Raw genomic sequence first — 26,140 nt, 5'->3', positions numbered from 1 at the left:
GCCTAACATCTTCATTACTTGGCTAATCTTTCAAGACAGGATTTGTACATTTCCTACTCCACAAACTGTTCTTTGAAGTCAAAAGGAAGGCTGCATGTGACAGAAAACTGTCAATATTGGTGCATAATCTTCCAATACACCTATACAATATGACATACAGGACCATAACGCATGCAAGTGACAGTATATCACAGCTGAATGTAGTACTGGAATGAGGTTTCCCTGTCACAAATCAAAAGACTGCTCATTATTTTCACTTCATTCACCTTATCTTATATCCTGGCTTTGGGCAGCAGATAATGAGTATCGGTGCTTGCCTTCGTTAATATTTGCTGTTTGTACATGTCATTTTGAAGTGTTGAATAAATCAGTTGGCACACAACAGGCTGGCATGAGCACACAGTGCAGGAGGAGTGGCCATGACTGTTGATTACATGGAGGAATGGTCAAAAACAAGGAGAGGGGGACAGATGGGAACAGAGCGCCGCGGGAATCTGTGGGAATATCAACGTAGGTCCATCATTATGTCATTATGTGTGTAAACCGAGTGTGTGAGCATTTTTGGCTGTATTTTGGAAATTGTGAGAGCTTGTTTCTTTAAAATCCTGAGTACTTCGGGTATGTAGTGTTCATGTTGTTTCTCTGGAACTAATGTTTTGGTTTGAAAATTGCTTTCATGAATGCTACAGCTTAGGTGCAGTCATTACGACTTGTGACTCATTAATTTTTCTTGTAATACCTGTGAAACCTCATCAAGGTGGAACAGTCCTCCTCCGCAGGCAGTTTCAGTATGAACGATAATCAGGTAAGAAGTAAAGACAACATTTGTACATTTTAATATATTCAACAGTTTACTCTTCACCTCAGAATTGATTAATTAAAATGATGTTTATCTTGTGTTATCATTAAATGTTTGTATTCCTATCTCTTCACAGTACCAGGCCAGTCCCATCTATGACAACAGAGGCTTTCAACATGAGGAAAGAAGACCCCCATCAGAAGGCCCCCAACAGGGTCTCTACCCGTGCCTTCCACAAGAGATCCCCAGCTATGTTGCCGTTACTCCTAACACCATCAACACCCACCACTCTGCCCCCCCCGCAGCAGCACCTGAGCCCGCACAGAGGAAAGGTAATACATGAGGATATTTTGTCTCCAGCCTTTATGTGAAGCACTGTGTAAAACAAATCTGTATACAAGAGAAGAATCCACTCTGAGCGTTCATATCATCTTCATTCAATTGTTTTTATTGTACAAACAGAAACCCCACCTTACTTAAAGCTTGATTCGGTAACTTTGATATGTTTTCTTACAAATAAAGGTGTAATGAATGAGCGATAGAACCCACTCCTGCTTCTGTGTTTAAATAAGATATCTGGCTGCTGCGGTTTGGCTCTGTCTGGTTCCATAACTGGTTTATGGCAGCAAACAAAGTCACTATAGAAAACATTAGAGGATCGAATTATTTAAATGTGCTCATGTAAATGTTGTTTACGTTTCTGTAAACCCACTCATTGTTTTAGGTGTACTTTAGGTTTAATCTACATAAAAAACATCATCTTTTGAAGATATTCATAGTTTTCTGTGAAGTGAGTAAAAGTACAGTTTTTCCCTTTTAAATTGTCGTGGAGTAGTAAGTACTCAGAAAGAAAGTACTGTTTAGAAAAGACTAGTATCTCAAGGTTCAAGGTTCAAGGTTCTTTATTGTCAAACTAACATAGCTACAGAGTATTTATGTCGTTGAAAATCTTAGGTCACAGGCTTCTCCAACAATGCAACATAATAATACAGATAGCAAAGTAATACAAAAAGAAAAATAATTCTAAAATAAGTGAGAGAGAAAAAAAAGTGGAATAGTGCAGTACGAGTCTATATACAAGTTATTGGAATGATATATATTAGATAGTAGATATATATTACTAAGTAGCAGATGAATGTTATGAAATTGTTTCAGCAGTTCAATTGTTTAACAGTCTCACTGCCCGCGGGAAGAAACTGAAATCTCAGATCTGTACCTAAAGTACTTGAGTACATGTACTCAGTTATTTTCCACCACTGGAAACCATTAGAAATGTATGACTAGGAGCTGACTTTAAGACTCTTCTCATTTCCTGCTGCTGTTTTATCATTTACTAAACAGCGCTGTTATTCCTTAGCCAAGAAAATGACTTTACGAAGATGTGAGAATAAAAGGAGGGGCAAATGGTTGGATAGTCCCTTGGAAACACCTTGGAATAATAAATAATAGAAAAGCTTTATCCCTGTAGCACTTTTTATAAACAGGGTGGAGCTGTAAGTGTTTTAACAGTTGTCTGACAACACAAGACAAACAGAACATGAGACAATTATAAAACACAAGACAATTCAATTAAAGTCACATTTTAAAACATATAAGCACACATCATACAGCATGTGTACATGATTCCAATAATACAAGAAGGTCAAATAGTCAAAATAATTAATACAATAAAATAATCCAAAAGTTACGGAGGCGTGTGGCGCAGTGGGTAGAGCGTTGGTGTTCGGATCAAGGGAGCACAGGTTCAACCCCACAGCAGTCAGCATGTCGTTGAGTCCCTGAGACACTTCACCCCAAATTGCTCCTGTGGGGATTGTCCACAGTATTGAGTATGTAAGTCGCTTTGGATAAAAGCGTCTAACAAGTAACATGTAATGTAATGTAATGTTACAAACATGTAACCTGCTCAGTTAAAGTAAGAAAGAAATATGAACAAATTAATACAATGAAAATAATATATGTTTTCATCTGTCATTTAAAAAAGTTGACTGACAGTTTGGGGGTGAAGTGGATAAAAGCCGCCTTCCCAATTTTATTTTAGGGGACTTCTGGAATATTTAGAAGCAGAGACATTAAACGGTAGAGAATCATTGGTATAAGAGGGTGCCAGACTTAGAGCGTTGTATACCTTTTGAAGGAATTTAGTGCAGACTAATACAGGGGTATTCTCTTTTTTCTTTGTTTGTTCCGCTCTATTCGTAGACCTGTAGAAATGGCATTACAGAAGTCCAGTCGTTTGCACTTCCGATGAAAGCATGAGCTTTTCAGCATCTTGTTTGTTTACATTTCGAGGCATATTGGTGATATTTCTCGGGTGGGAGAAAGCTGATTCACTTCCCTTGATTATATGACACACTTTATCCCCTGCTGGTGATACAGAGCGCACTCTCCAGGCTGTAGCAATATGATTGGAGTAGAAGCAGATCAATCTTATGATTCACTTTCTAGAAGATCACATCCCTTTCTAGCTTTGCTAACGATTTCAAGCAAGCTCCACCCTACTGGATAAACAACTACAACCCCTGCCATTGATGCTGTGTTCAATATCAACACATTTGAACATTGAAAATGATGGCAGCCATAGACGAGTAATAAGCTTTAATAAAATATATCACCTTTTCTCAAATATATCCTCTCTTCAGCAAAAAGAAACAGAAGATGGTTATTAGGCTGCTATGATTACTGCTTGTAATGTTTAAGAAGGTGTTACAGTTTTAAAGTATGTACACATTAGTTGAACGTTAAATGATAATATAGAATTTCAATTGAAACAAAAAGATGAAGGTGTCAAAATGATAATATGAGGTGTTCAAACGTCCAACTTTTGGTCAAAGGTTTGAATTAACATTAACATAATTGGGGTAGTGGCTTGAATGTATTGATGCTGTATTATGTGTTATACTGTATTTGAGATAGTCAGGTACAGTATTTGTTGTCTCTTCTGCAGAGCCGTATATCTAAGTGTGAGTGTGCAAATCTTTAATAGCATGCATTTACATTTTTTTCACTTGTTAAGATTTATCACAGCACGTTCCTCTTGTCCCCCCTTGCAGGACAACAGAAGTGTCCCTGGAAGTGGGTCCTGCGTGGCTGTCTGTGTGGGCTCCTCCTCCTGGCCCTCGCCGGCATCCTGCTCTGGTACTTCTGTGAGTTCCGTCATTACATGAAATTCATTTTTAAAAGTACATTTACTCAAGTATTGTTACTTACTTACTGTAGAAAGAGACATTCAGCATTTGTATTACTTTTGACAGTAGAGGTTCATCAGGTTATAATACTTTTGTACTTAACTCAATGAACTCTTTGAGTATTTCAAGTCAATAGTATTTCTACTTTTACTTAAATAAAGGATCTCAGTACTTTTTTACATTTTGTTATCATCTCATCAGATTCCTGTGTGCTTTATACTGTGTGTGTGTGTGTGTGTGTGTGTGTGTGTGTGTGTGTGTGTGTGTGTGTGTGTGTGTGTGTGTGTGTGTGTGTGTGTGTGTGTGTGTGTGTGTGTGTGTGTGTGTGTGTGTGTGTGTGTGTGTGTGTGTGTGTGTGTGTGTGTGTGTGTGTGTGTGTTTGTTTGCAGTATACTACCAGTGTTTACTGGGGAAGTCCTGCAGAAGTGGTGGAAGGTGTTTGAGCCCCTCCCAGTGGTGTGATGGTGTACAGGACTGTTCTCATGGAGAGGATGAGTCTCACTGCTGTAAGACATTACAATCATCACACATAAATACATCCTGTCTGGCAGTATGATGGTGGCTGAACAGAGTTGTTCTCTCTGATCCACAGTTCGTCTCCATGGGACTAACCTCCTGCTGGAGGGTTACTCCCCTGAGAGCCGCAGGTGGATGCTGGTGTGTGCTGAATCCTGGGACAACAACTACGGGAGAGCTGTGTGTGAGCATATTGGCTACAACAGGTGCTGTTTCTCTTCCTCCCCTCGGTTTAGTGCTTTATTTGTTCATATAATCCAATACATTTCAAGAAAGAAAATTCAATCCAATCCAAATAACAAAGAAAATGTAGAGTTGTTATGAAAGGGCTTTTAAATGGAACCTTCTTAACATTAAGAAATGAAATAAATGTTAAATGTTTGCTTGCCACTAAATAGAGTGGTGCAGGGATGATGTTTTGTTTTGGTTGACCGACCAGGTAGTTAGCATTGCAAGGGCTCCCTCCACAAAAAGCAATGGGATTTTCCATTGGATTTTGGAATACTGAAAAGCTTATGATCCTTAAAACGTTTTGTCCTGTAGGATATTCTCCACACATCAGTTTATGATTTTTGAGGCGTAAATGCAATTGCCAGATATAAAAAGCCATGGCTAGGCTGTAAAGTAATAAAGGAACTACAGCACGGTTAAAAGACTTCAAGTCAACACCGCTAAGCTGAAGGCGGCTAATATTCGACGTGATGTCTTTAAGTAGTCTCATTTAGTCACTTGTTAGTTTGGACATTCACCAGTGGGGTATTTTCTGACATATTTCGTTGGACAAAATGTGAAAATCTCTTACGTTTTAAGGCTTATAACCAAGAACACGTGACTTCAATATAGGGAACCGGAAGTGGTAAAACACTAACTCATTTCATGGTTTTAGGACTCATTCCTACACCACTATATGACTAACACTGCAATTATACTATACCTTATTTTCATATAACTGTACGTAGGAAAAGTAGCTTTGTTCTTCAAGCGCGCTTGTGCACAGTGTGGTCTAACGGCTGAATACAAATCAGGACTTCTTGGTTTATAGCCATGAGCTATTATATTGCTGCGTGACAATATCCATCCTAAATGAACAATTATTCAATATTTTCCTCATGTATACAGTACTTGTCGGTAAGGAAAAATAAAACAACACATCATGCCATAACTTACCATTGAAAAGGAAAATGATTGAAAGAATAGCAGCACTGTATAGACCCACAACACACATTTCAAGGGAAACTTGAAAACTGCACTTCTTACATTGTGTGGATGTACACAAATATTTGCTATAGCTGTAGTCAGAGAGGACCCTCCATCATACACACATCGTATGACTTGACTGTATTTGATCCCACCCCTCCGATCCTGTGTGCAGGCAGGACTATGTGTCCTACACTCAAACCAGCGCAGGTTCTCTGTCCTCCAGAGGATACATGAAGCTGCTGCCTGGAAGTAAATATGGAGCACCTATACACTCACAGCTCACTGTCAGGTACCCCCCACCCTTCACTGCATCATAACTGTGTACACAGGACACGCTGTGTACAGTCAGAACTCCTAAGTTAATGTTGAATATCTTATTTGGGATTTAAATATACATTTTTGTCACTCTTTCTTTTGCAGCTCATATTGCACAGCCAGAGTCAAACTTCAATGCATTGGTAAGCTATTGCTCGAGTTGTAACATAACTACACTACTGTCATTTGTGTTTCATTGAATGCTACCTCTCCACAGCTATTTGAATTCTGATATATTGCACATAATGAATTTTTCATAGTAAATGGTCATATTCTTATTGTACTTTTTTCTACTTTAAATGTATCTAACTTTACTGTGTTTATGTATGAACAATTACAAGGCAATGCTCAGTTCTTGTTTAATGCATGTTATGTTATGTTTACGTTTGTTTTGTTTATGGCAATAAACCTGATTCTGATTCAATTAAGAGGTATGATCGAATCTCTTCGGAAAGTGGGATTTAGGCAGCCACACAGTGAGACCTCAGGATAAAGTGACCAAACCTCCGGTGGCCAATCCGTGCCAATGTGCTAGGAAAGGCTGCAAACACAAAACGCTGCAAGAAGCTCAAAACACAACGGAAACTGGGACATAAAAAAGTTATGCACATATCTGGGACCGGGGCGCTTGGTGACATTTGGGGATTTTACAGTTGATAATTTGTCACTGTTGGCATAGCGTTTTGTATTTGCAGCATTTCATGTATGCAGCGCTTTTAGTAGCTGCTCGCGTTTCATCAAGTTGGGTGAATGTTTTCGTAATGCTGCGCGTGTAATGTAAAGTTTGTGAGGATACTTCTTAATGTGCGTGTGTTTTTGGCACTTTTTTTGCATTGTTTATGAAGCTGTAGCCGATTTTTCAAATGGAAGTGTTTTGGGCCGTTGTAGTGCGTTTGCACCTCTAAAGACAAAAGTCTTTGAGAAAGGAATTTTACCTTTTTTTGGGGTTGTCTTCAAACAATTTTCCTCCTACCTCAGAATGTGGAGTGAGTTCTGCCGACCCCAGTACTCGTATTGTGGGGGGGACAGAGGCAGTGAACGGGGCCTGGCCGTGGCAGGTCAGTCTGCAGATCAATGGTTATCACCTCTGTGGAGGCTCCATCATCAGCCCGTACTGGATCCTCTCTGCTGCCCACTGCTTCCAAAGGTAAGCTTTTTATCTTATGTATTTTTTCACTATTTACAATTTACATATTTTTTAAACATGTTGAAAAAAAACGTTTTGAACATATTGATAATTGAAAAAGAAGAAACCATGCGTGCACACACACACAAAGACACACACAATACATGTTAGATAGCTAGCTAGTGTTAGCTAACTATAAAGTAGGCTAATTTGTTGATATATTATATTAACATGCAAACACATGAATGTGCAAGTATGTTGTTAAAATATATCAATTTGATGACATCAAATATTTTCTGAGTGAAGGAGTTCAAGTATCTCGGGGTCTTGTTCTCGAGTGAGGGAACAATGGAGCGTGAGATGGGCCAGAGAATCGGAGCAGCGGGTGCGGTACTGCAGTCGCTTTACCGCACCGTTGTGATGAAAAGAGAGCTGAGCCAGAAGGCAAAGCTCTCTGTCTTCCGGGCCATTTTCCTTCCTACCCTCACCTATGGTCATGAAGGATGGGTCATGACCGAAAGAACGAGATTGCGGATACAAGCGGCCGAGATGGGTTTTCTCCGCAGGGTGGCTGGCGTCTCCCTTAGGGATAAGGTGAGAAGTTCAGTCATCCGGGAGGGACTCGGAGTTTAACCGCTCCTCCTTCGCGTCGAAAGGAGCCAGTTGAGGTGGTTCGGGCACCTAGTAAGGATGCCACCTGGGCGCCTCCCTAGGGAGGTGTTCCAGGCACGTCCAGCTGGGAGGAGACCGAGGGGTAGACCTAGGACCAGGTGGAGGGATTATATCTCTTCGCTGGCCTGGGAGCGCCTTGGGATCCCCCAGTCAGAGCTGGTTGATGTGGCCAGGGAAAGGAACGTGTGGGGCTCTCTGCTGGAACTTCTACCTCCGCGACCCGACCACGGATAAGCGGGAGAAGATGGATGGATGGATGGAAATATTTTCTGAGGTAAAAGATTAAGATAATCAGACCGATAATACCGATCTCACTTCATCTCCCTCCACAAACACTCCTATTCCACAGCCTCAGTCACCCAAGGTTTTCCCCAGAGAATAGTACTCGGCCCCATCCTCTTCATCATCTACATCCTCCCCTCGGTCCCTCAGAACCACCGCAGCCGGTCTCTTATCCACCCCCAAGTCCAAACTCTGCAGCTAATCAATCCATGCCCGTTGATCGTGTTTGTTAGTCCTACTTCCACCACCTTAACCCTCCCTTATATTAAACTGGCTTGCCTGTCCCCGGACCATGGGGGGCCCCCAAAGAGATTAAGATGGTCCACAGCAACGACATCATGAAACACCCTTTAATTTACTGCAACGACCAAAACAGTAAAAAGAGTGTCACTTCTCATGTAGTCTGTGTTGTCTACAGTTAATGTATTCCTGACAGCCACAGTTGATAAGATTCAAAGGTTCCCATAAGATTCCTTAGAGAAAATGCATTTGGGTCATTTTTGACCCACTTATGGAAGGGTAGTGATACAAAAATCTAAAATGTGTTAAAATGTAAGTTCAAAATTTGAATGGCATGATATCAAAAACATGTTCTTTGAAAAATAGCTGGAATATGAAATTATAAAACATTTTAATTACGAAGATACTTCAAGAAAAACCACCTCACTGGGTCATTTTTTACCCTCTTATATATCTAAGGTTTAAGGCCGTTTGCTGTGTTTGTTTGTATTTCTTTTTTGACTCCCTTATTATAGACCAGGGGTGTCAAACTCATACACAGTGGGCCAAAATTAAAAAATCGGTACAAGTCGAGTCGAGTTTATTGCAAAACGTATTGAAATGAACTTATTGCACATATTAAACCTATAACTAACAAAGCTTAAATTATTGCCCATAAAAACAACATTAAAGGTGGGGTAGGTAAGTTTGAGAAACCGGCTTGAGATCGCTAGAATTTGAAAATACACAACCGGAGAAAATCTGCCACTTCCTTATAGAGCCCCTCCTCCAACACACACGAACGTGCACATGACCAATGAGGGCACGAGATAAGTTTGTGCACAGATGGAAGGCTCACAGGCAGGTAGGCCATCCAGTTATTTTAGCCGGGCCGGCTCAGATGATTGGTCGTGCTTTTTACAGTACTACGGCTTCCACAGATGACATTTTTTATGGATTTTTTTTTTCTTAAGATATTCATTGCTATCGGGATGTTAAGAGCATTCCATGGAATATAACAAAAAGTGTATCTCGAGCCGGTTTCTCAAACTTACCTACCCTACCTTTAAACATTAAATAATCAGTTGCATTCATTTCTTATGGCTCTATCTGCAGATTTTCCAGAGTCATTTCTTATGATTACATTTTTCCACAGGCCAACAACAGCTTGAAAAAAACAATTTCCCTCAAAGAAAAAACAAAACATGCCCTGTTGTCGCAAGAAAAAAAGTGCAGAAGGAAACATCCATTGAAACTCAGTGTGCTGCTCTGTGATGCTAGTTCAAGCCAGATACTCTGCATCTTATCTTGGGTGCAAGTTCATCAATGTTTGGGCTCAGGCTCTGAGCTGAGGAAATCCTCAGGATTGAGTGAAGGTGTGCGTGCAATATACCGGCGGGCCAGATCTAATAGTAATTAGAAATTATCCTGCGGGCCGAAATTAAATCCACCAAGGGCCTGATTTGGCCCCCGGGCCTTGAGTTTGACACATGTGTTATAGACACTCTTCTTATCTTTGACTTTTTTTAACCTCATGGCAGGTACTCCAATCCTGGGGAGTGGTTGGTATACTCTGGTGATGTCAGCCTCTATCAGATGCACTTTGGCTCTGGCAAAACAGTTGACAAAATTATAAGCCATGAGAAATTCAACACAAAAACGAATGACAATGACATTGCTCTGCTAAAGCTTGTCAGACCCCTGTCATTTACAAGTAAGTACTTGCCAGCAGAAGTCATATGACTTTATTAAATGATATTTTGAACTGTCAGCATTGATGAGCAAAACCACAACCCTTCACATGGACATGATTGTGTCTCAGGAACCGTGAAGCCAGTGTGTCTCCCCAACGTTGGCGTGGACCTCTCCGAACATCCAGCCTGGATCACAGGGTGGGGAGCCTTGAGATCATCTGGTGAGGCTCTATGTCCAACACTCTTTTTTTAATATGTTTTTTTAAACTACTTAATCAGTTTTTCATATCAAACTTGCAACAACATAAATGATTGAGCATTCATGACAAAAGTTGTCATTGTGATTATTCATTTCTCTAAGGGCCCACCCCTGACAGACTGAACCAGGCCCAGGTCACCATCTACAGCAGAGAGAACTGTAACAGGCCCCAGGTGTTGGAGGGACAAATCACTCGGACCATGATCTGTGCCGGAAAACTGCAGGGAGGAGTGGACACATGTCAGGTAAGTGACACACACACACACACACACACACACACACACACACACACACACACACACACACACACACACACACACACACACACACACACACACACACACACACACACACACACACACACACACACACACACCATGTAGAATGTAAGGAACATCCTGTCACAAAACAATGCAGAAAACTTGTTCACTCTTGTATTACTTCAAGGCTGGATGCTTGCAATTTCTTACTGTCATTCTGTCCCAAAACATCTTTCCAGAATGCTGCAGTATTTATACTGACAGGAACAAGAAAAAAACAAATGTATTACTTCCATGTTAGCCGCTCTGCACTGGCTTTCAACAGAAATCCAGCCTCCTAGACTAAAAAGCCCTTAATGGTCACGCCCCTTACCTTAAAGAGCTAGTTCCTCATAACCCCACTTAGCATTCCCAGAGTCTCCAAAACAGGAGCCAGAGCTCCCAGCTTGGGTTCTGGAGGAAAACACCCTCTCCCCATTTAAGACAAGACTTGAGACTTCTCTTTTAATCAAGCTTATAGTTAGGGCTGGCTCAGCCTCCTGGATCTTTTATTTCATACTCTCACATCATTATTTCCTAATTTGGGTTGTCTATTTTGTGATTTTATTGTGTTTTTTTCCAATTAATTAAATACAATTCATTTAATTACAAGTTCCATAATTTGACGTATTTGAGATATGTAAAAAAGACGCCCCAACAAGCTATCTGAAGATTTTAGAATATAGGACACTACACAAGTATCTATAATATATCTTTCGAACACATCTAGAATCAGAGATAGTTCATATATTATACCTAATCATTTCAAGCTAACACTAACATACCCTAAAATCTAAACTAATCCAACTAAATGGTCCCACAACATTTATATCTGTCATGTATGATGATGATCTATATACACTGTAAAGGCCCCTGAGATACATGTATTTTTGTTGATTTGAGACACCAACACCTGAGAGTCTTCCTCCTGTGCCCTACAGGGGGACAGTGGGGGGCCCCTGGTGGTCAAGGAAGCCAATGTATGGTGGCTGGTGGGGGACACTAGCTGGGGGATTGGATGTGCTTGGAGGAACAAACCGGGAGTCTACGGAAACGTTTCCTACTTCATCAACTGGGTATATGAGCAAATGCAGGTAAATGATAACGCAATAGGAATGTCATTTTCTGCTCTGTTCAAACGTGAATATAATTTCCCAAATGCATGCTTTCTCAACTACTTATTTTAGTTTATTAAGTAATTAAAAAGACTCATAATACATTTAAACTTGGGGTTCATATTTTGAATTACATTTTCTCTCCCCAGAATGAGTGACTGATTTCTCTGAAGAGGAGCTTCTGTCAATAATCAACGTTACTTACTTCATCACACACTTTGCACTTTAAATCTCAGAGGACTTATTGATCAGGAAGAATTTTGTAAAAAGAAAAACGAAGGATTGTACAAATGAACAGATCTATAGTTTCATTCTTTTATAAATGTGTTAAAAGTACAAATTGAATGCTTGCATTTGAACAACAATCCAGTTATTTACATGTTGTAATAAAACACATTTTGCATAAAGAGCTGAGTTTAATTTGACTTTTTGTGAGAAATGCCCTGTAGAGACAACTGAGAGACTTTCTAAGAAAAATAACTATTTACAGCCGGATGTTATTATCCTCTTGTGTGTGTCATATTTCCAGTTTAATGACATGGGTGCACCTTCCTAGGCAGTTATCAGCAATCAGGAATGATGCCAGAACAATATTTGTAGGGAAGTCGGTTACTGTGTCACGGACAAAGAACAATAAAGTCTGTACTATCAATGTGATCATACTCATATTCATGCGCTGTCACTCACAACAATTTTAAGATATATCCTCAAACAATTTCCTTAATCTTTTATCCATCTATTTTATTTATGGGTTTGTTCTTTCGTACTTTGACCAGTCTACAAAAAGGTCCCTCATTATATCATGGTTCATATGCGTGAGAACTAGTTCTCACCAGGGTTTTAAAGTTGTACTGAGCTCTACAACCAGAGGCGTTTGAGTTCTCTCACCTCTCATGACTTGGAATATATTATTTATATATAGCGCATTTTAACACAAGGCAATTGAAAAATGCTTTACAAAAAAACAACACAAGAAAACAAACACTTAAGATGAAGTCATTAAAAGCCAGGAGAATACTAATTAAAACAAGATAAAGTTGATACAGGTAAAAATACAATAATTAAAGTTACAGTGCAGTGTAAGATGAAGGTTATGTGCATAAAGAGTCTTTGACTATGAGCGCCAATGCTTTCCCTGCCTGGCTGCAAATGAACACTACAGAATATTTCGTTTAATAGACGTCAGGAAGTCTTTTTGTGGCACGTCACTGAGACAAAGGAAACAGTGGATAAATATATAATCTAAAATGTATCATGCCCTGGGTGTGCTACTTTATGATTTATGAGTCATATACCATCATGTTGAAACACGATGGTGTAGAAAAAGGGATAAAATAGAGAGCCATTTAGAAATAAGTAAGATAATTAATACCAGAGGAGTGTGTACATAGGCCCTGTACGACATGCAGAAAACAGATCAAATCCCCTCACAGACTCACACACTTTGATAATGTCCTCATCTGATAATGATGTTTCATATTTTTTAGAAGCAAAGTAACATTACTCAAAGTATATGTCGGACCCAACTCATGTAAAGCATGTTTTGCATCTCCTCAACAATGGTCTGAATAGTTGAGTAGAAAAAAACTGTCTCTCCAGTTTCAGGTAGATTAACACACATTTGTAAGAAAAGTTTACAATGAAGCACAAAACCCCTCTTTGTATTAAAGGAGAGGTGTCATGGCCATTTCCACTGATCATAATTCCATTGTTGAGGTATACTAAAATAGATTTATACTGTGCATTTTTCCAAACTCACATTGGTTTCTCATACAGCATCTCTGTAAACTACGTGTATTCACTGAATTTCACTATCTGCCTTTAACGGCTCGTTGTAGCTCCAATAGCTCCAGCCCCCACCCTCCCTGTGAGCACAGTGTGCTCTGATTGGTCGGGACGTTGTGAATCGCGCTGAGCTCCGTGGAGGTGTTGTTTCCTTGTTTAAGATACATAGCGAAACACAGCCAAACTCATCCTGAGCACACACAAACTCACAGCCGAAGTAAAAACAATAAGTGTGGCTTGATATTGAGTAAGAAAAAGGTTGATAAACGCTGTGAGAATGGGTCTGCAGAGAGAATTTCGCCGCGATCCCAACTGTCTGTTATCAGCCTGCAGCCAGGGAGGAGAAATCAGCAGAGCTGCCTGTGTGTGAGGAAGTTCGTGGATTGGTCAATTTGGACCAATCAGCGGGGGCTTAACGTAACGGCTCCGCGGACGTAACGTAACGGCTCCACGGATTGGTCCATTTCGTTCCGGGTACGGCATTACATCATGCCGTGCCCGGAAGAATCAAATGGACGATGACGTATCTCCAACGAGGCGTTTTGGGGAGGTATTTTCTGTGTTAGAGTTTTACTCGCTACAGGGTGTACTTTGAGGGTTTGTGACTCTGCAGACCGTTTACATGCATAAAAACCTTCATAACACACAAGGGGACGGGTAATAACCGGAAAAGCATGACACCTCTCCTTTAAGCTAGCTGCCACAGAAAGTACAGCTTAACATGCCAACCTTTGGTAGAGTTAGCTAACGTTAGCTAACTTCATGTTCAACAAAAAACCTCTAACGAGCATAACATTGACGATTTTAAACAAAACTTAACTCTCTCAACTTGTAAGATAACATTAAGTTAACTTACCCTTAAAGAACTACATCACGTTTTTCAAGGTCAACCCAAACTGCAGAAACGTTAGCTGCTAACTGTTGTTACCTAAGACAGCTAGCTCTTGTTAAGGGAAGTAACAATAGCCTCCTAGCAAACTTAAGATTAAGTTAACATTAACGTAACGTTGTAAGAAAGCAAAACGAACCTTTGAGAAAGCTTTTACTCTCAGACTGGGTGAAATTGTGTAGCGTTGCTTACCTCCAGAAGGACTTTTAGCGTGTTTCCCAGTAGAGAGAGCTTTTCAGAGCGGTTCAAGGGTTAGTGCTAGATCGTATACCTCCTGGGTTTTAGGCGGCGGAGGTGACTTAATCGTGGATGAGAAGTTGGCAACTTTTGTATTAAAAGTTTAACGTTTACCCTAAATAGAGGGGAGTTCCGCTCACGCATGTCTTGTCACAAATATGAGGTTCATTAACGAATAATGAGATCATACTCTATAACAACATTAAAATGTGTGAAATATACTTACATTTCAATAATAATGGTTTGATAATGAAATAATAACTTACAGTTCTTATTTGTGTTGCATTTGTGGCTAAAACCCAAAGAACATTTAGGATATATATAAATACTGGTCAGATATCCACCAGATCTTTTAGTGATTTTTGTCTCTCTTGGAGAAATTCAATTGCAACATCCAATACAAAAGTTCAGCTGAAACAAACTAAAATACCATAATGAAATTATTCCACAAATTATGATTGTTATTATAACTTAAATGTTATACCTGGAAACACAAATACACAACCGAAAATAAAACATTTAATATACTCGTCTCTTGTCCTGGGTGGCAGATTACGTCACTTCTGCCTAAAACCCAGGAGGTATACGATATAGCACTAACCCTCTCAGAAGAGCAGCAGTGGGCGGAGTCACAGAAACGGCTCTCAACTGATCTTCACTCCCGACCGTTCGCGCCAGTCAAAACCATGTTTTCGGCCCCTAATCGATCTGTTGTTTTGTCTGTCTGACTTTTGTTTTGTTATGTTTGTTTTTGCCCTATTACTGTAAAGCGACCTTGGGTCCCTTGAAAGGCGCTATATAAATGCAAGCTATTATTATTATTATTATTATACCGCTTTGTTTCAACCACTGCTGGCTCGCCATACCTGTGTCGCTGTCTGTTGTTCTAAAACATACCGTCAGTTTAAAAGCTGTTTTCATAAGTTCTCATAAGATCTCAATGCCAAGCTTTTATTCTGAAAATCCTTCATCTCCGGTTAGTATTTAGCATGTGGCTAATATTACGTTTTCTGAATGTGAAGTGAAAATGACACGGACTGTTGCACACCAAAACCTACTGACTTTAACATTACATCTATAGACGTCGAGATAGTATTACTGCTGAATATTAACTGAAGGTACAGTTGATTGTAAAGTTTTGTTTACATACGTGGTCATGAAGTCAGAAGGAGTTACCGTAAATGAGAACTGTGTCGTAAATGAGAACTGTGTCGTAAAGTGTTTCCATGATTATTAAACTAACTATTACAGCTGTTATAAAGCATTAAATAAAAAGTCATGAAAGAGATAAGGAGGAGAAAAGGCTTATGGAAGTAAGCAATGAATACAAAATGTCAAAATCCTCTGTTTCACGCAATGTCGAACATTGAAGACAGTGGAGGGCGGTCCCCCAATCTACACAGCGGGAGAGAACGAGAGGAGTATAAATCAGATCGCAGGGGACATCACGACCTCTCTACTTCGCTGCAGCCTCCCGAGGGACAACACCGGCTTTTGTCTCTTCCTTACCTATGCTTGTTCTATAACGATGTTACTTAATTAAAGTATCCATTTAAACCTTTTCAGAGACTCCATTAGTCTCATTATTTTAAGTTTCTTTCCTGGGAGCGAGAAGATCACAATTCATCAATAGTTGGTGACCCCGACGTGATAGCAATCCGGGAGAGGAACCGGCTAGCTTCAACGGAGATTCTGCGAACCAAAAGACACACAAGGGCCCAAATACAACAGGTGGGAAGAAACCAGTTATATCAAATTCTTCAATAGCTTACTTAGAACCATTAGATTTGTGTGTTTTGTGGCGAGCAGGACATCCTGAGAACAGCTGTTAATTTCATGTTAAATATCTAAATTTAAACCACATCACGTGGCGTTGTTTTAGACCAAGCAAGGGTAAGTCTCTATTCTCTTTTCTTTGTTCATTAATTAACTGCATGATTTTAATGTGTGTTTTCCAAGCCGGATATATATTAATGTGCTTTTGAGCCGGTATTTTTATATTATATTGTGTTTGACGAGTAAATAGATGGAATCTTCTCGTTTTTTAGTCTCAAGAACAGATGGAATCTTCTTGTTTCATTGTCCCAAATAAGTGAGATGGTCTCTTGTTTAATTGGTGATAAGAGTCTGTGGAAGTCCGAAGTATACTCTTTAATCATTGCGTGTGCATTACGGAAAGAAATGCGGCACTCGTGCGTTAGATAGACGATATTCTTCTAATAGTGTTTGACTGGCTTCCCATTTGGTCACATAATAGCGTGAGAGTTGCTCGGACGACCATAGACTAATAGTTTTGATGGTATCTAACTATTTGTATTGTTAACTTGTTTAAATTGTTCAGCATTTTGAGAGTGTTTTGCTGTTATACTGCTCTGAAGTTTGGCCTGGAATGTGGTTTCTTTGTTGAGATCAACACCTCAGGATTTCAACTTATCAGAGACAGCCATTCTTCTTGCAAAACTCTTTGTTCTGCAGGTCAGCATTTGAAATCAGTTGCCATCTTGTTTTGACCTCATGTTGATAAACGAACACATGGCAGTCGCCATTCTGTGAAATGCAAATTCAGAGGACCAGTTGTTTTTTGAAATCCATTTAGTTTCACTCACATGAGGCTAATTCAATATGCATGACCTCCATAGTGTGTAGAACAAATCATTCTTCTTGAGTCACAGTTGGAATTAGATATTCCATTTAGCTGAATCAGGTTATCTATACCGTTGGAGTTTGGTCTTTGAAGAAAAGGATTATTGTATTTTCTAAAGCTCAAATCTGATTTTTGAAATATTAGTGCTTGCAAAGGTGTTTTGGCTGTTTATGCTTTACTGTTTAATCTTTAAAAATTGTGCTTGCAAATGTGTTTTGGCTTGTTATGCTTTACTGTTTAATCATATAGTGAATTTCCTTCCCATTTCAAAGGTAGTTATTAAGAAAAATAAGCTTCTTCTTGTTACATAGAAGTCAGTTTTAGAATAGCTGCCTCTGGTGGAAGAAGCTGAACAATTACAAAGCGCACTCTGCTGGTTGTACAGAATTGTTGCACAAGACAGGAGTAAAAAACTTATAAATACAACACACATAAATTACAAGTATATGCTAAAGTTTAATTTCAAGTGTTAATAGATGAACACATACTTCACACATATATAGAATCCCAGGTGGTTCCTGATATTAAGATAAGAAACCTTTCATAATAGTCTTTCAACCTAGACTGTAGAATATCCAAACACCATATAATTGGCGTAAACACATTTTATTACATTAGCATATACTATACACAGTAAAGTTAGATTTTCACAAGATTTCTATTTTTCATATTTCAAAGTCAAAACCATACACTGTACAATTTGTATTTGTTTAAATTTCTGATTTTAAAATTTGCATAATTTTTATTCACTTTATTAATCTTTTAAAAAACATTTTTTTTTTAAATCCCAGATTTTAAAGTTAAGTTTGGATGACAGGATATTTTCTATCAGGAACGAAGGTACTATTCAGTAGATTAGTAATTCATCTTTGATACATTTAATAACTATATCCAACTACTCAAGAAATATGTCACCAAATGACACTAAGTTAAGAGCATTCACAGTGCCAGGCTCAACTGCAGACATCAAGGAAAGGGTAAACATCAGATCAGATGCTACAACAAATCCGAATGATAGTCAGAAGACATGGAACCAAATAGAGAAACTGTTTAAACAGTGGCAAACAAGACGATTGATTCCAGCAGATGATCAACCTGGACCAACAAAAGCCCATAGAAGAGCAGTACTCGACTATGAACATGAACAATGCCTACAACAGCTAAATGTATGGAGGGAAGCTGAACAAAGGTTTATAAGAGTTACAAGTGTGATACTCCATCTGGAATATGCCAGCCTATTGACAGACAGCATAAATGTGGTCCGAGTAGCAGACCTGCCAGTGAGGGAAGACATAGCAGAAAAAACAAAAGACGCTCAAGTTATCCAAACTCCAAAGCTGTATCTAAGCCTGGCCGAAGTCCCTCCTCCCTTTCCAAATGTTGGATTTATAGAAGTATTGCAGTTCAATGGAGTCTCCACGGACAAAAGTGTCAAAGAATTGGAGTATGAAGTAAGAGTGCTAACCAAGCGGCAAACTCTGGGGAAGAGCCGGGACGCCAATACGGAAGTGCTACAAACTGCAGTTCATATATTGGCCGACAGGCGCTGACTGCAGAAAGGAGCAATTTCCATAGACCCCCATGTTAAAATGCCCAATTTCACAGCCTAAAAAAACATGTTTCTACCCATGGATCCAATAAATATTATTATAGATATAGTTAGATTCCACCTTCATGATTATGAATCTGTGAGTGAATTGTTTTCTAACGCGACCCTTTTATTTATATTAGGTCTTAAGGTTTTTGCATAAATTAGGGCGTGGTCACATTGAGTGACAGCTCTGTCAAGTCACTGCTGCTGTTAGCTTCTTGTCTCTCTGCTAGCTGCCTGCTCCGTGAAGCTACAGGGACTCTGCCTGCTCAGTTCATCCAGGGAACAGAACTTGACCCCGGCCGTGTTTGTTTGTTCTTCATGCTTATATATCGGACTATTGTGACTCGCTCTGCGGTTAAAACAGACGGTGCATGAATGCCGTTTTGCGGTAAGTGAAATTCGAGTACTTTATTTATGTGTTTATGATTTTAATCAGCTACGTAATGAATGTGTTAGCGTGTAAGCGAGTGGTAGCTACATCGGTGCTAACGATGCTATTCGTAGCCTCCAAGTTAAAACCATAGACCGTATATATAAAGGTTAAAACGAAATAGACAAGTGTTAAGCGTTAAGTGGGATAATACTGTAGAACAAATGGCTTCTGTTTGAGGTTGATAAAATAAGGTCATCCTTGTAACTTAGAGAGATATTTTATTATGTAGGTAGGAACTTTATGCATCGCTAAGGTTAATTTAAATTGGCTATGCTCGAGTATGTAGACAAGCTAATGTTGAAGTAGTGTATGTGAAATCAACCTCACAATAAGATGTGTGTGTATTACAATTATTAATGTCATATTTCAAGATGATTACTTCGATATTACAATATGGTTGGTTGAGCTGGAGTTCATTATTGAGCTTACACGTTAACGTCACAGTCATCTGAAGAACGAACCCAAACCTTGTTGTTTTTATTAATTGCATTACCAAATTGGTATCAAATAAATAGTAAGCATTGGTAACACAACTTCCAAAGTTACAGTAAAATAAAAAGGACCCTGACTCAGACAATACACAATCCAACATGTCCAACAGAAGAGAATAAGTTATATTGTTTGTACACATGGTACTTTACATATATATCTGTTTGTTTAAAGTTTCCAGGTGATGCAGACAGGCTGGACCAGAGAGTGAGAGACAGCACTGGACTCCTCACAGCAGTGAACTTCAGCACAGGTACAAATACTCTTTTTTCATACTGTACAAAGAATCAAGAAAGACATTGGTTTAAATAAAGTATTGACTTTAATACACTGATATACATTCCATTAAACAATACTAAATACTAGATCACCTACACATCAGTGAAGTTGAGGGTTTTTTCCATGCAAAAGGTTACATTTAGATGTTAACAAGCAATATGACTGTCAGCTTTCTAATTTAATGTATTGAAAGCAAAGCTATTTAACACATAGTGAGAACTGCTACTATTTATCTCTCAATATTGTCTGTAAAAAACGTGGTAAAAGTGATTCTTTCAGTGAGACAACAGAGCAAGATTCGACAGTTGCACTACGTTTTGATAACAGTTCAATATTATTTTGATAATAAAATATATTTCAATGTTGATGAATTTCATACTGTTCATTCATAATCTGATTGTCTTTGTAGCTCAATGTTGAAATAAAAAAACAAACATACAAAACATATACAATAATTATATCTACAGCCCTTAAACACACAAACACACCGCTTTCATAAATAACACAATAATAATATGTTTTATGTTTCCTGTCATTTTTGTTAGGAAAGGACATGCCTGAAAGACACGACTCAATATTTTCTCCTTCTCTGAGGGTCAAGAAGAACATCCAAGAGGAAAATTAAAAGCTGATGTTATGAGATTTTAAGAGCAGTACAGGACATTCACTAAGAAACTACTTTTATTGTGAAAACAAAGTCAGCTGATCGAATGCACCTATTTCCACATCTACACTCCATTTGCCTCACTTTATGAGCTTCACATCACTTGTGCCTTGTACGGAGTTTGCAACGTCACAAATAAATGGGGCCAATCTTCAGTCAGATGTGAATGTGTAATCTAACATTTTCAGTAAGAATAATGGACAAAAGGAGTGCAAATACAAATTCTATTTATTGAAATGTGAACCAAAAGTTAATCAAACATGTTTTAAATAAAAAAGCACATATGGACAGAAGGTGTAAACCTATTAAATGTATAAGTAAACACATTTAGTCAAATAAAGTGACAGACAAGGCCTGTGCAGTTGGTATCAGCTATGCCCAGCATGGGCTCCTCCATCAGGCCTGGTCCTCCTCACAGAGGAAAGACCCTCAGTCCTCTCCGGCCAAACCAACAGACAGGACGTCCATCACACGGAGGTTTCTCCCTGAAGTCTCTGCAGCTCTCTGGACACCACGCTGTCTCAATCCGTCCACACTGAATATGAGAGGGGAAAAATGAAAATAATAAATGCTTTAGACAATAAGAAATATAAAGTTGACTGTTGAGTTGCTCAGCTTTTTTAGATTGTCAATACTATTACTGTATAACTAATATCTCAGGTTAAGAGGCACATTCAAATAAAGATTGGTCTTTAAATACATTTTGTCTTTTGAATTGTTTGTCTAAAGTCAAGGATCTAGAACTGGTACTTATAGTTTTAATGATACAGTCTGGTTATAATGCTGTTTGGAGAAGGCCTCACAGGTAAGAGCACTTACTAGCTACCATCACATGTATGCTAATTAAGTGATAGCAAAATATAAATAACTAATGTCATGCAAACATTAATATTTGCTTGATTCCAGTGTTGCATTTAGCACATTGCATACAAACGTTAAGGGATTTTAAGATTCTGAAGTATTATGCTAAAAACTCAATAACTTAGATTATTATTTATAGTTTTGCTGAATAGTTTCATGTCCGCTTACCTTAGAAACGTAAAATGTGACGGCAGTGTGCAGATGGGGAACATGTTAGCTTAGCTTCTTAGCTTGAGCTAGCTCTGTTACTTCCAGCTCGGAGGCAGAAGGTCCCGCCTCGGCTCCGCCTCTTTGCCCTTATTTGGAGCAGGCGGGAGTTAGACTCTGACGTCACTGTCGAGCCGTTAGTGGCCGACTCCGCCTACTAAGGGCTTCTCGGCAACTCTGCAGAATCCTATGGGTGACGTCACGGACCCTACGTCCATTTATATATACAGTCTATGGTGCTAACCAGCAAATCCAAACAGCTGATGGAAGAGAACATACGATTAGAAGAAATCACAGAAGAAAGACGACGAGAAAGAGAAACACAAGACAGAGCGGGAAGCGCTACAACTAAGACTTTTGAAGATACAGGTAGCTGAGAAAGACACTGAGGCTTGTAGGAACAATACAAGGAGAAGGGAGGAGAAGTTTTCAGAGATGGCCATAGAACCAGAGAAGGGAGGCCAGACACCTCCAACAATTCAAGCTCAGGAAGAACCAGAGAATGCAGGGCAGACACCTCCAACAGTTCAAACTCGAGTAGTGCCAGAGATTCAGATGCAGAATCAACAAAGACGTGGAAGAGGATTCCGGTTTGAGGGATGTTACTGTTGCAGCCACATGGGCCATTGGTCCAGAGATTGTCCACACCACAGGATGCTACAAGTACCAGAACATTGCACCACACAGCAACAAGCCCCAAACAACGGCCCTCCACACAGTTACCCCAGGGGAGGTTTCCATGACTACAACAGAGGCAGGGGGTCTCAGGGATGTCAAAGAGGAACAGGATTTCCAAACATGAATGTGTTGAATGTTATTTAACAATCGTGAGTAGCATATTGCATTTAAATATAAATCATCCACAGATTAGTAGAAGAAGATTAAGGCGCCGTTTACACGAGGAGAAAACTGCTTGTATCTGCATAGTTTCGCGTGCGTATAGCCCTATTATTTACACGAGGCCGATAGGAACTGACCCCACAAACGATAACGGGTCCCAAGGTGGATAGATTTGCAAACGAAACGCTCTGGGGGGTCAACCGAGTCCGTGTAATCGCCTCAATACGAATATTTCCTGAAAAAATAACGATAGCCCCACCTCTCCCCGCCTCTCCTCGCCTCTTCCCACCTCTTCCCACCTCTCCCCCTCACCCCCGCCTCATTGCTGATGCGTTGCGACAACAAACAACAACAATGGCGGATCACAGGGTTGCTGTTGTGCTACAGACGCTACTGACCATGATTCATATGTTAGTGCTACAACTACGGTGCTTCTACGAAAACCACAAGCAACAAGTGGACATGGAGAACAACAGAAACTACATGTGGCTAAATCCACCGCGGAGAACAACCAGAAGGGCGACCAGGAGAAAGTTTTGGGTAAGACCGGGCAGAACTAGCAGTTGGTGGGACAATTTTGTCAATGGCGTTGTCGTGGACGATGAATGGAGGGAGAACTTCCGCATGTCCAAAGCCTCTGTTGTTGCCCTGACTGAAGAACTGCGCCCATATATCGAGAAGAAAACAACAAACATGAGGGCGCCAATTGATCCACTGAAAAGGGTTGCTGCAGTACTTTATTACCTGAGCGACGAGGGAAGGCTATGGAAGACTGCTAACGCCTTCGGAGTTTCCCGCCCGGCTTTGTCCCTCATTATTAGGGAGACATGCAGAGCGATCACCATCCACCTGGGTCCAAAATACATCAAGCTGCCTTTTACTGAGCCCGAGACCGCGGATCTGGTTGAGGGGTTCCATTGTGCACATGGCATGCCACAATGTTTAGGACCAGTGGACGGAACCCACATCGAAATCAAGCAGCCATCTAACGACTCCACTAGTTACATCAACAGGAAAGGCAAATATTCCTTTAATGTACAGGCTGTCTGTGATTACAGGTACCGATTCATGGATGTCGTGGTAAAGTGGCCTGGGAGTGTGCATGATGCACGGGTCTTTGCTAATTCCAAGCTAAACATGTACTTAAAAACTGGAAAGATCCCAGCTCTGAAAAAACAGATTGTGGACGAAGAGGAGGCCATACCAATTTATCTTCTTGGTGATCCTGCCTACCCGCTGCTGCCGTACCTGATGAAGGAATATGCATCCGGTGGCTCCACAGCTCAGGAACAGTACTTTGGGCTATCTCTGTGTAGGGCACGTATGGTCATTGAGTGTGCTTTTGGTCGCCTCAAGGCCAGATTTGCTGCTCTTAGAAGGCCTATGGACATAAACATGGATGACCTGCCCCATGTGATTTATTCCTGCTTTGTCCTCCACAATTTGTGTGAGGCCAGTAAGGACGCTGTGGATGATCAGTCTGTGTTGGTAACAATTCAAGCTGAAAAGGACTTACAGCCTCCCACACAGTGCAATGGCTATCTCACTGACTGTAATGAGGGGGAGGGAAAGAGAGTGAGGTGAGTGCTTACGGCGTACATTGACCCTTAGGTCAACTACATGAAAGACAGACTGTATTTTTTTTTAAAGGTGTTTATTAAGATGTGATAAACATTCTTTGTTACATTCCCTGTCCTCACTGTGCAGCTCCTTCAGCGACAGGCTGCTGTACAATATTCATATACCTGGCTAGGTATATGTATATGTACCTGGCTGCTAAATCTGAGGACTGTTACAGGATTTTTTGTATTATATCCTAACTTTTTTTAGTACTTTTTAATGCATGTCACATATGTGAAACTAAGCAAATAACTATGTGATTCTCCAATGTCCAAAGTGTGAAATTAAAAATAAAATTGGCTGCAACCACTTCCAGACTTTCTTTGAACATAATGTGCAACAAATGTCATCATCCTCATGAATGAAGTTATATGGCCCATTCTACCGAATTGGACCAAAGTCAGGTTGTCCATATATATTTTGTACCATATCTTATTTACACATATAGTAAAAGAACCGTACATTTTGATATGGTATTTTCAGACTGTATTGGCCACTAGCGAAACATAGTACATACACTGTAGTAAAAAAGTATTATATTAACCTAAGATTGTGTTACCTTCCCTTCTCTAAATAGTATTTTAACAAATATTTGAGGGTTTTCACAGTTAAAGTAATATAAGTGAATGTTGAATCAAAGTTGAATTTATACAATTCATAAAAATCATAATGCAAACTTTCTTTGTAAAACGCATAATACTGATCATATTGATTCCAGAGTTGATTGTTGAAATTTAACATACATTAAACCAATCAGTATCAGCAATTTAGCAACAGGCTGAAATAGAGGGGAATGAGGCTATAATGGGTGATGTGACATATCACAGTTCAGATATTTGACACTAGGGGGGGTTACTTTTCATAAATGTGGTGTATTTAGTCGAAATTAGGTTTACAAGGTGAAAAGGACTTACAGCCTCCCACACACTGATATAGATATCTCACTGACTGTAATGAGGGAGAAGGAAAGAGAGTGAGGAGAGTGCTTGCGGAGTACATTGACCCTTACATGAAAGACTGTTCTTTTATTTTAAAAAGGTTTTTATTAATAACATTATTTATTAAGGTGTACACAGTAAAAGGAAAAAAAACACCTTTGCTAGCTACAAAAAAAGGCTTAAAAAAAAGTGATTCTCCATTTGTACAAAGTGTGGAGTTAAAAATAAAAATGTTTCCAGACTTCCTTAGAACAAAAAGTGCTGGAAAAAAAAACTGAAGCTCACTGCTTTACAGGTCCTCCTCATACAGTGACTGCCTGAATGAATAAGGAGGAGATTGTTGCTGTGGGGTGTCAGGGTTCATCCCATGCGTGTGTGGTAGAGAGGGGTTTGCTCTTGGTGTGTGGCCGGGTGTGGCCGTGTGTCGCCTTCGAGGTGGGTATGAGGGCACCTGGAAGTGTCCATATCCACTGTTGTTACTGTAGGGAGGTGCTTGCATTAAATGGCTGATCAGGGAAAGGCCATTCCGAATAGTGCCATTAATGCTGTCCATGGTGTTATTCATCCGATCCATGCTGGCTGCGCTGCGGCTGGATGCTTCCTCTATTAGGTCCAACATCCGTTTTTTTACTCTCAGCTCTTCCTGCACCGCATGTTCAGCTGGAAGCTTTCTCTTCATGCGGTCACTTCTGTGGCCGTCCAGCCGTGCCTATAATAAACCAGAGAAAGTTTGAATCACTACACAATAGGACCATAGCCACCAGATAACATAACACAAAAGGCATGTTGTGAAATAGCTCTCAATACTTTCTAATTTTACAAAGCTTAAACCGGTTCAGTTTTTCAGTGGAAGGTACTGCATCATAGTATATAGCAAGCCCTTTAAGATTGAAATCATGAACATACCTGGAGCAGATCCCTGCGATGCCTTACAACCGCAGCAGTTGGCAGAGTTCCGTTTGATGCACTCGACTCT

General features: G+C 39.8%; 2 protein-coding genes across 3 annotated transcripts; both read left to right on the top strand.

Moving 5' to 3' along the window:
• The first annotated feature begins 424 nt into the window (after positions 1 to 424).
• Positions 425 to 12,111, top strand: tmprss2 (transmembrane serine protease 2). 2 transcript variants are annotated; one of them, XM_034152690.1, is made up of 14 exons: positions 425 to 510; positions 758 to 805; positions 936 to 1,131; positions 3,853 to 3,945; positions 4,377 to 4,493; positions 4,580 to 4,709; positions 5,876 to 5,992; positions 6,124 to 6,161; positions 6,997 to 7,165; positions 9,859 to 10,031; positions 10,140 to 10,232; positions 10,373 to 10,515; positions 11,511 to 11,663; positions 11,834 to 12,111. In XM_034152690.1, exons 2-14 carry the CDS (start codon positions 791 to 793, stop codon positions 11,840 to 11,842), a joined length of 1,446 nt encoding a protein of 481 aa, XP_034008581.1. In that variant the 5' UTR covers positions 425 to 510; positions 758 to 790; the 3' UTR covers positions 11,843 to 12,111. The 2 variants fall into 2 exon arrangements, with proteins under 2 accessions (XP_034008581.1, XP_034008589.1); XM_034152698.1 differs by lacking the exon at positions 425 to 510 and adding an exon at positions 538 to 618.
• Positions 12,112 to 22,960: 10,849 nt separating this feature from the next.
• Positions 22,961 to 24,190, top strand: LOC117499384 (putative nuclease HARBI1). Its single transcript, XM_034151731.1, has one exon. It carries the CDS (start codon positions 22,961 to 22,963, stop codon positions 24,188 to 24,190), a length of 1,230 nt encoding a protein of 409 aa, XP_034007622.1.
• Positions 24,191 to 26,140: the final 1,950 nt, after the last annotated feature.

Source organism: Trematomus bernacchii, unplaced genomic scaffold, assembly GCF_902827165.1.
Source record: "Trematomus bernacchii unplaced genomic scaffold, fTreBer1.1, whole genome shotgun sequence".
Taxonomy (NCBI): Eukaryota; Metazoa; Chordata; class Actinopteri; order Perciformes; family Nototheniidae; genus Trematomus; species Trematomus bernacchii.
The sequence above is the reverse complement of the archived record's forward strand: the minus strand, read 5'-3'. Positions and strand labels throughout refer to the sequence as shown.

Coding starts and splice junctions, on each gene's coding strand:
- tmprss2 (XM_034152690.1), top strand. Junction 1,132..3,852: donor TGAGCCCGCACAGAGGAAAG/GTAATACATGAG, acceptor CCCCCCTTGCAG/GACAACAGAAGTGTCCCTGG. Junction 4,710..5,875: donor GAGCATATTGGCTACAACAG/GTGCTGTTTCTC, acceptor TCCTGTGTGCAG/GCAGGACTATGTGTCCTACA.
- LOC117499384 (XM_034151731.1), top strand. CDS start 22,961: ATGGCGGATCACAGGGTTGCTGTTGTGCTACAGACGCTACTGACCATG.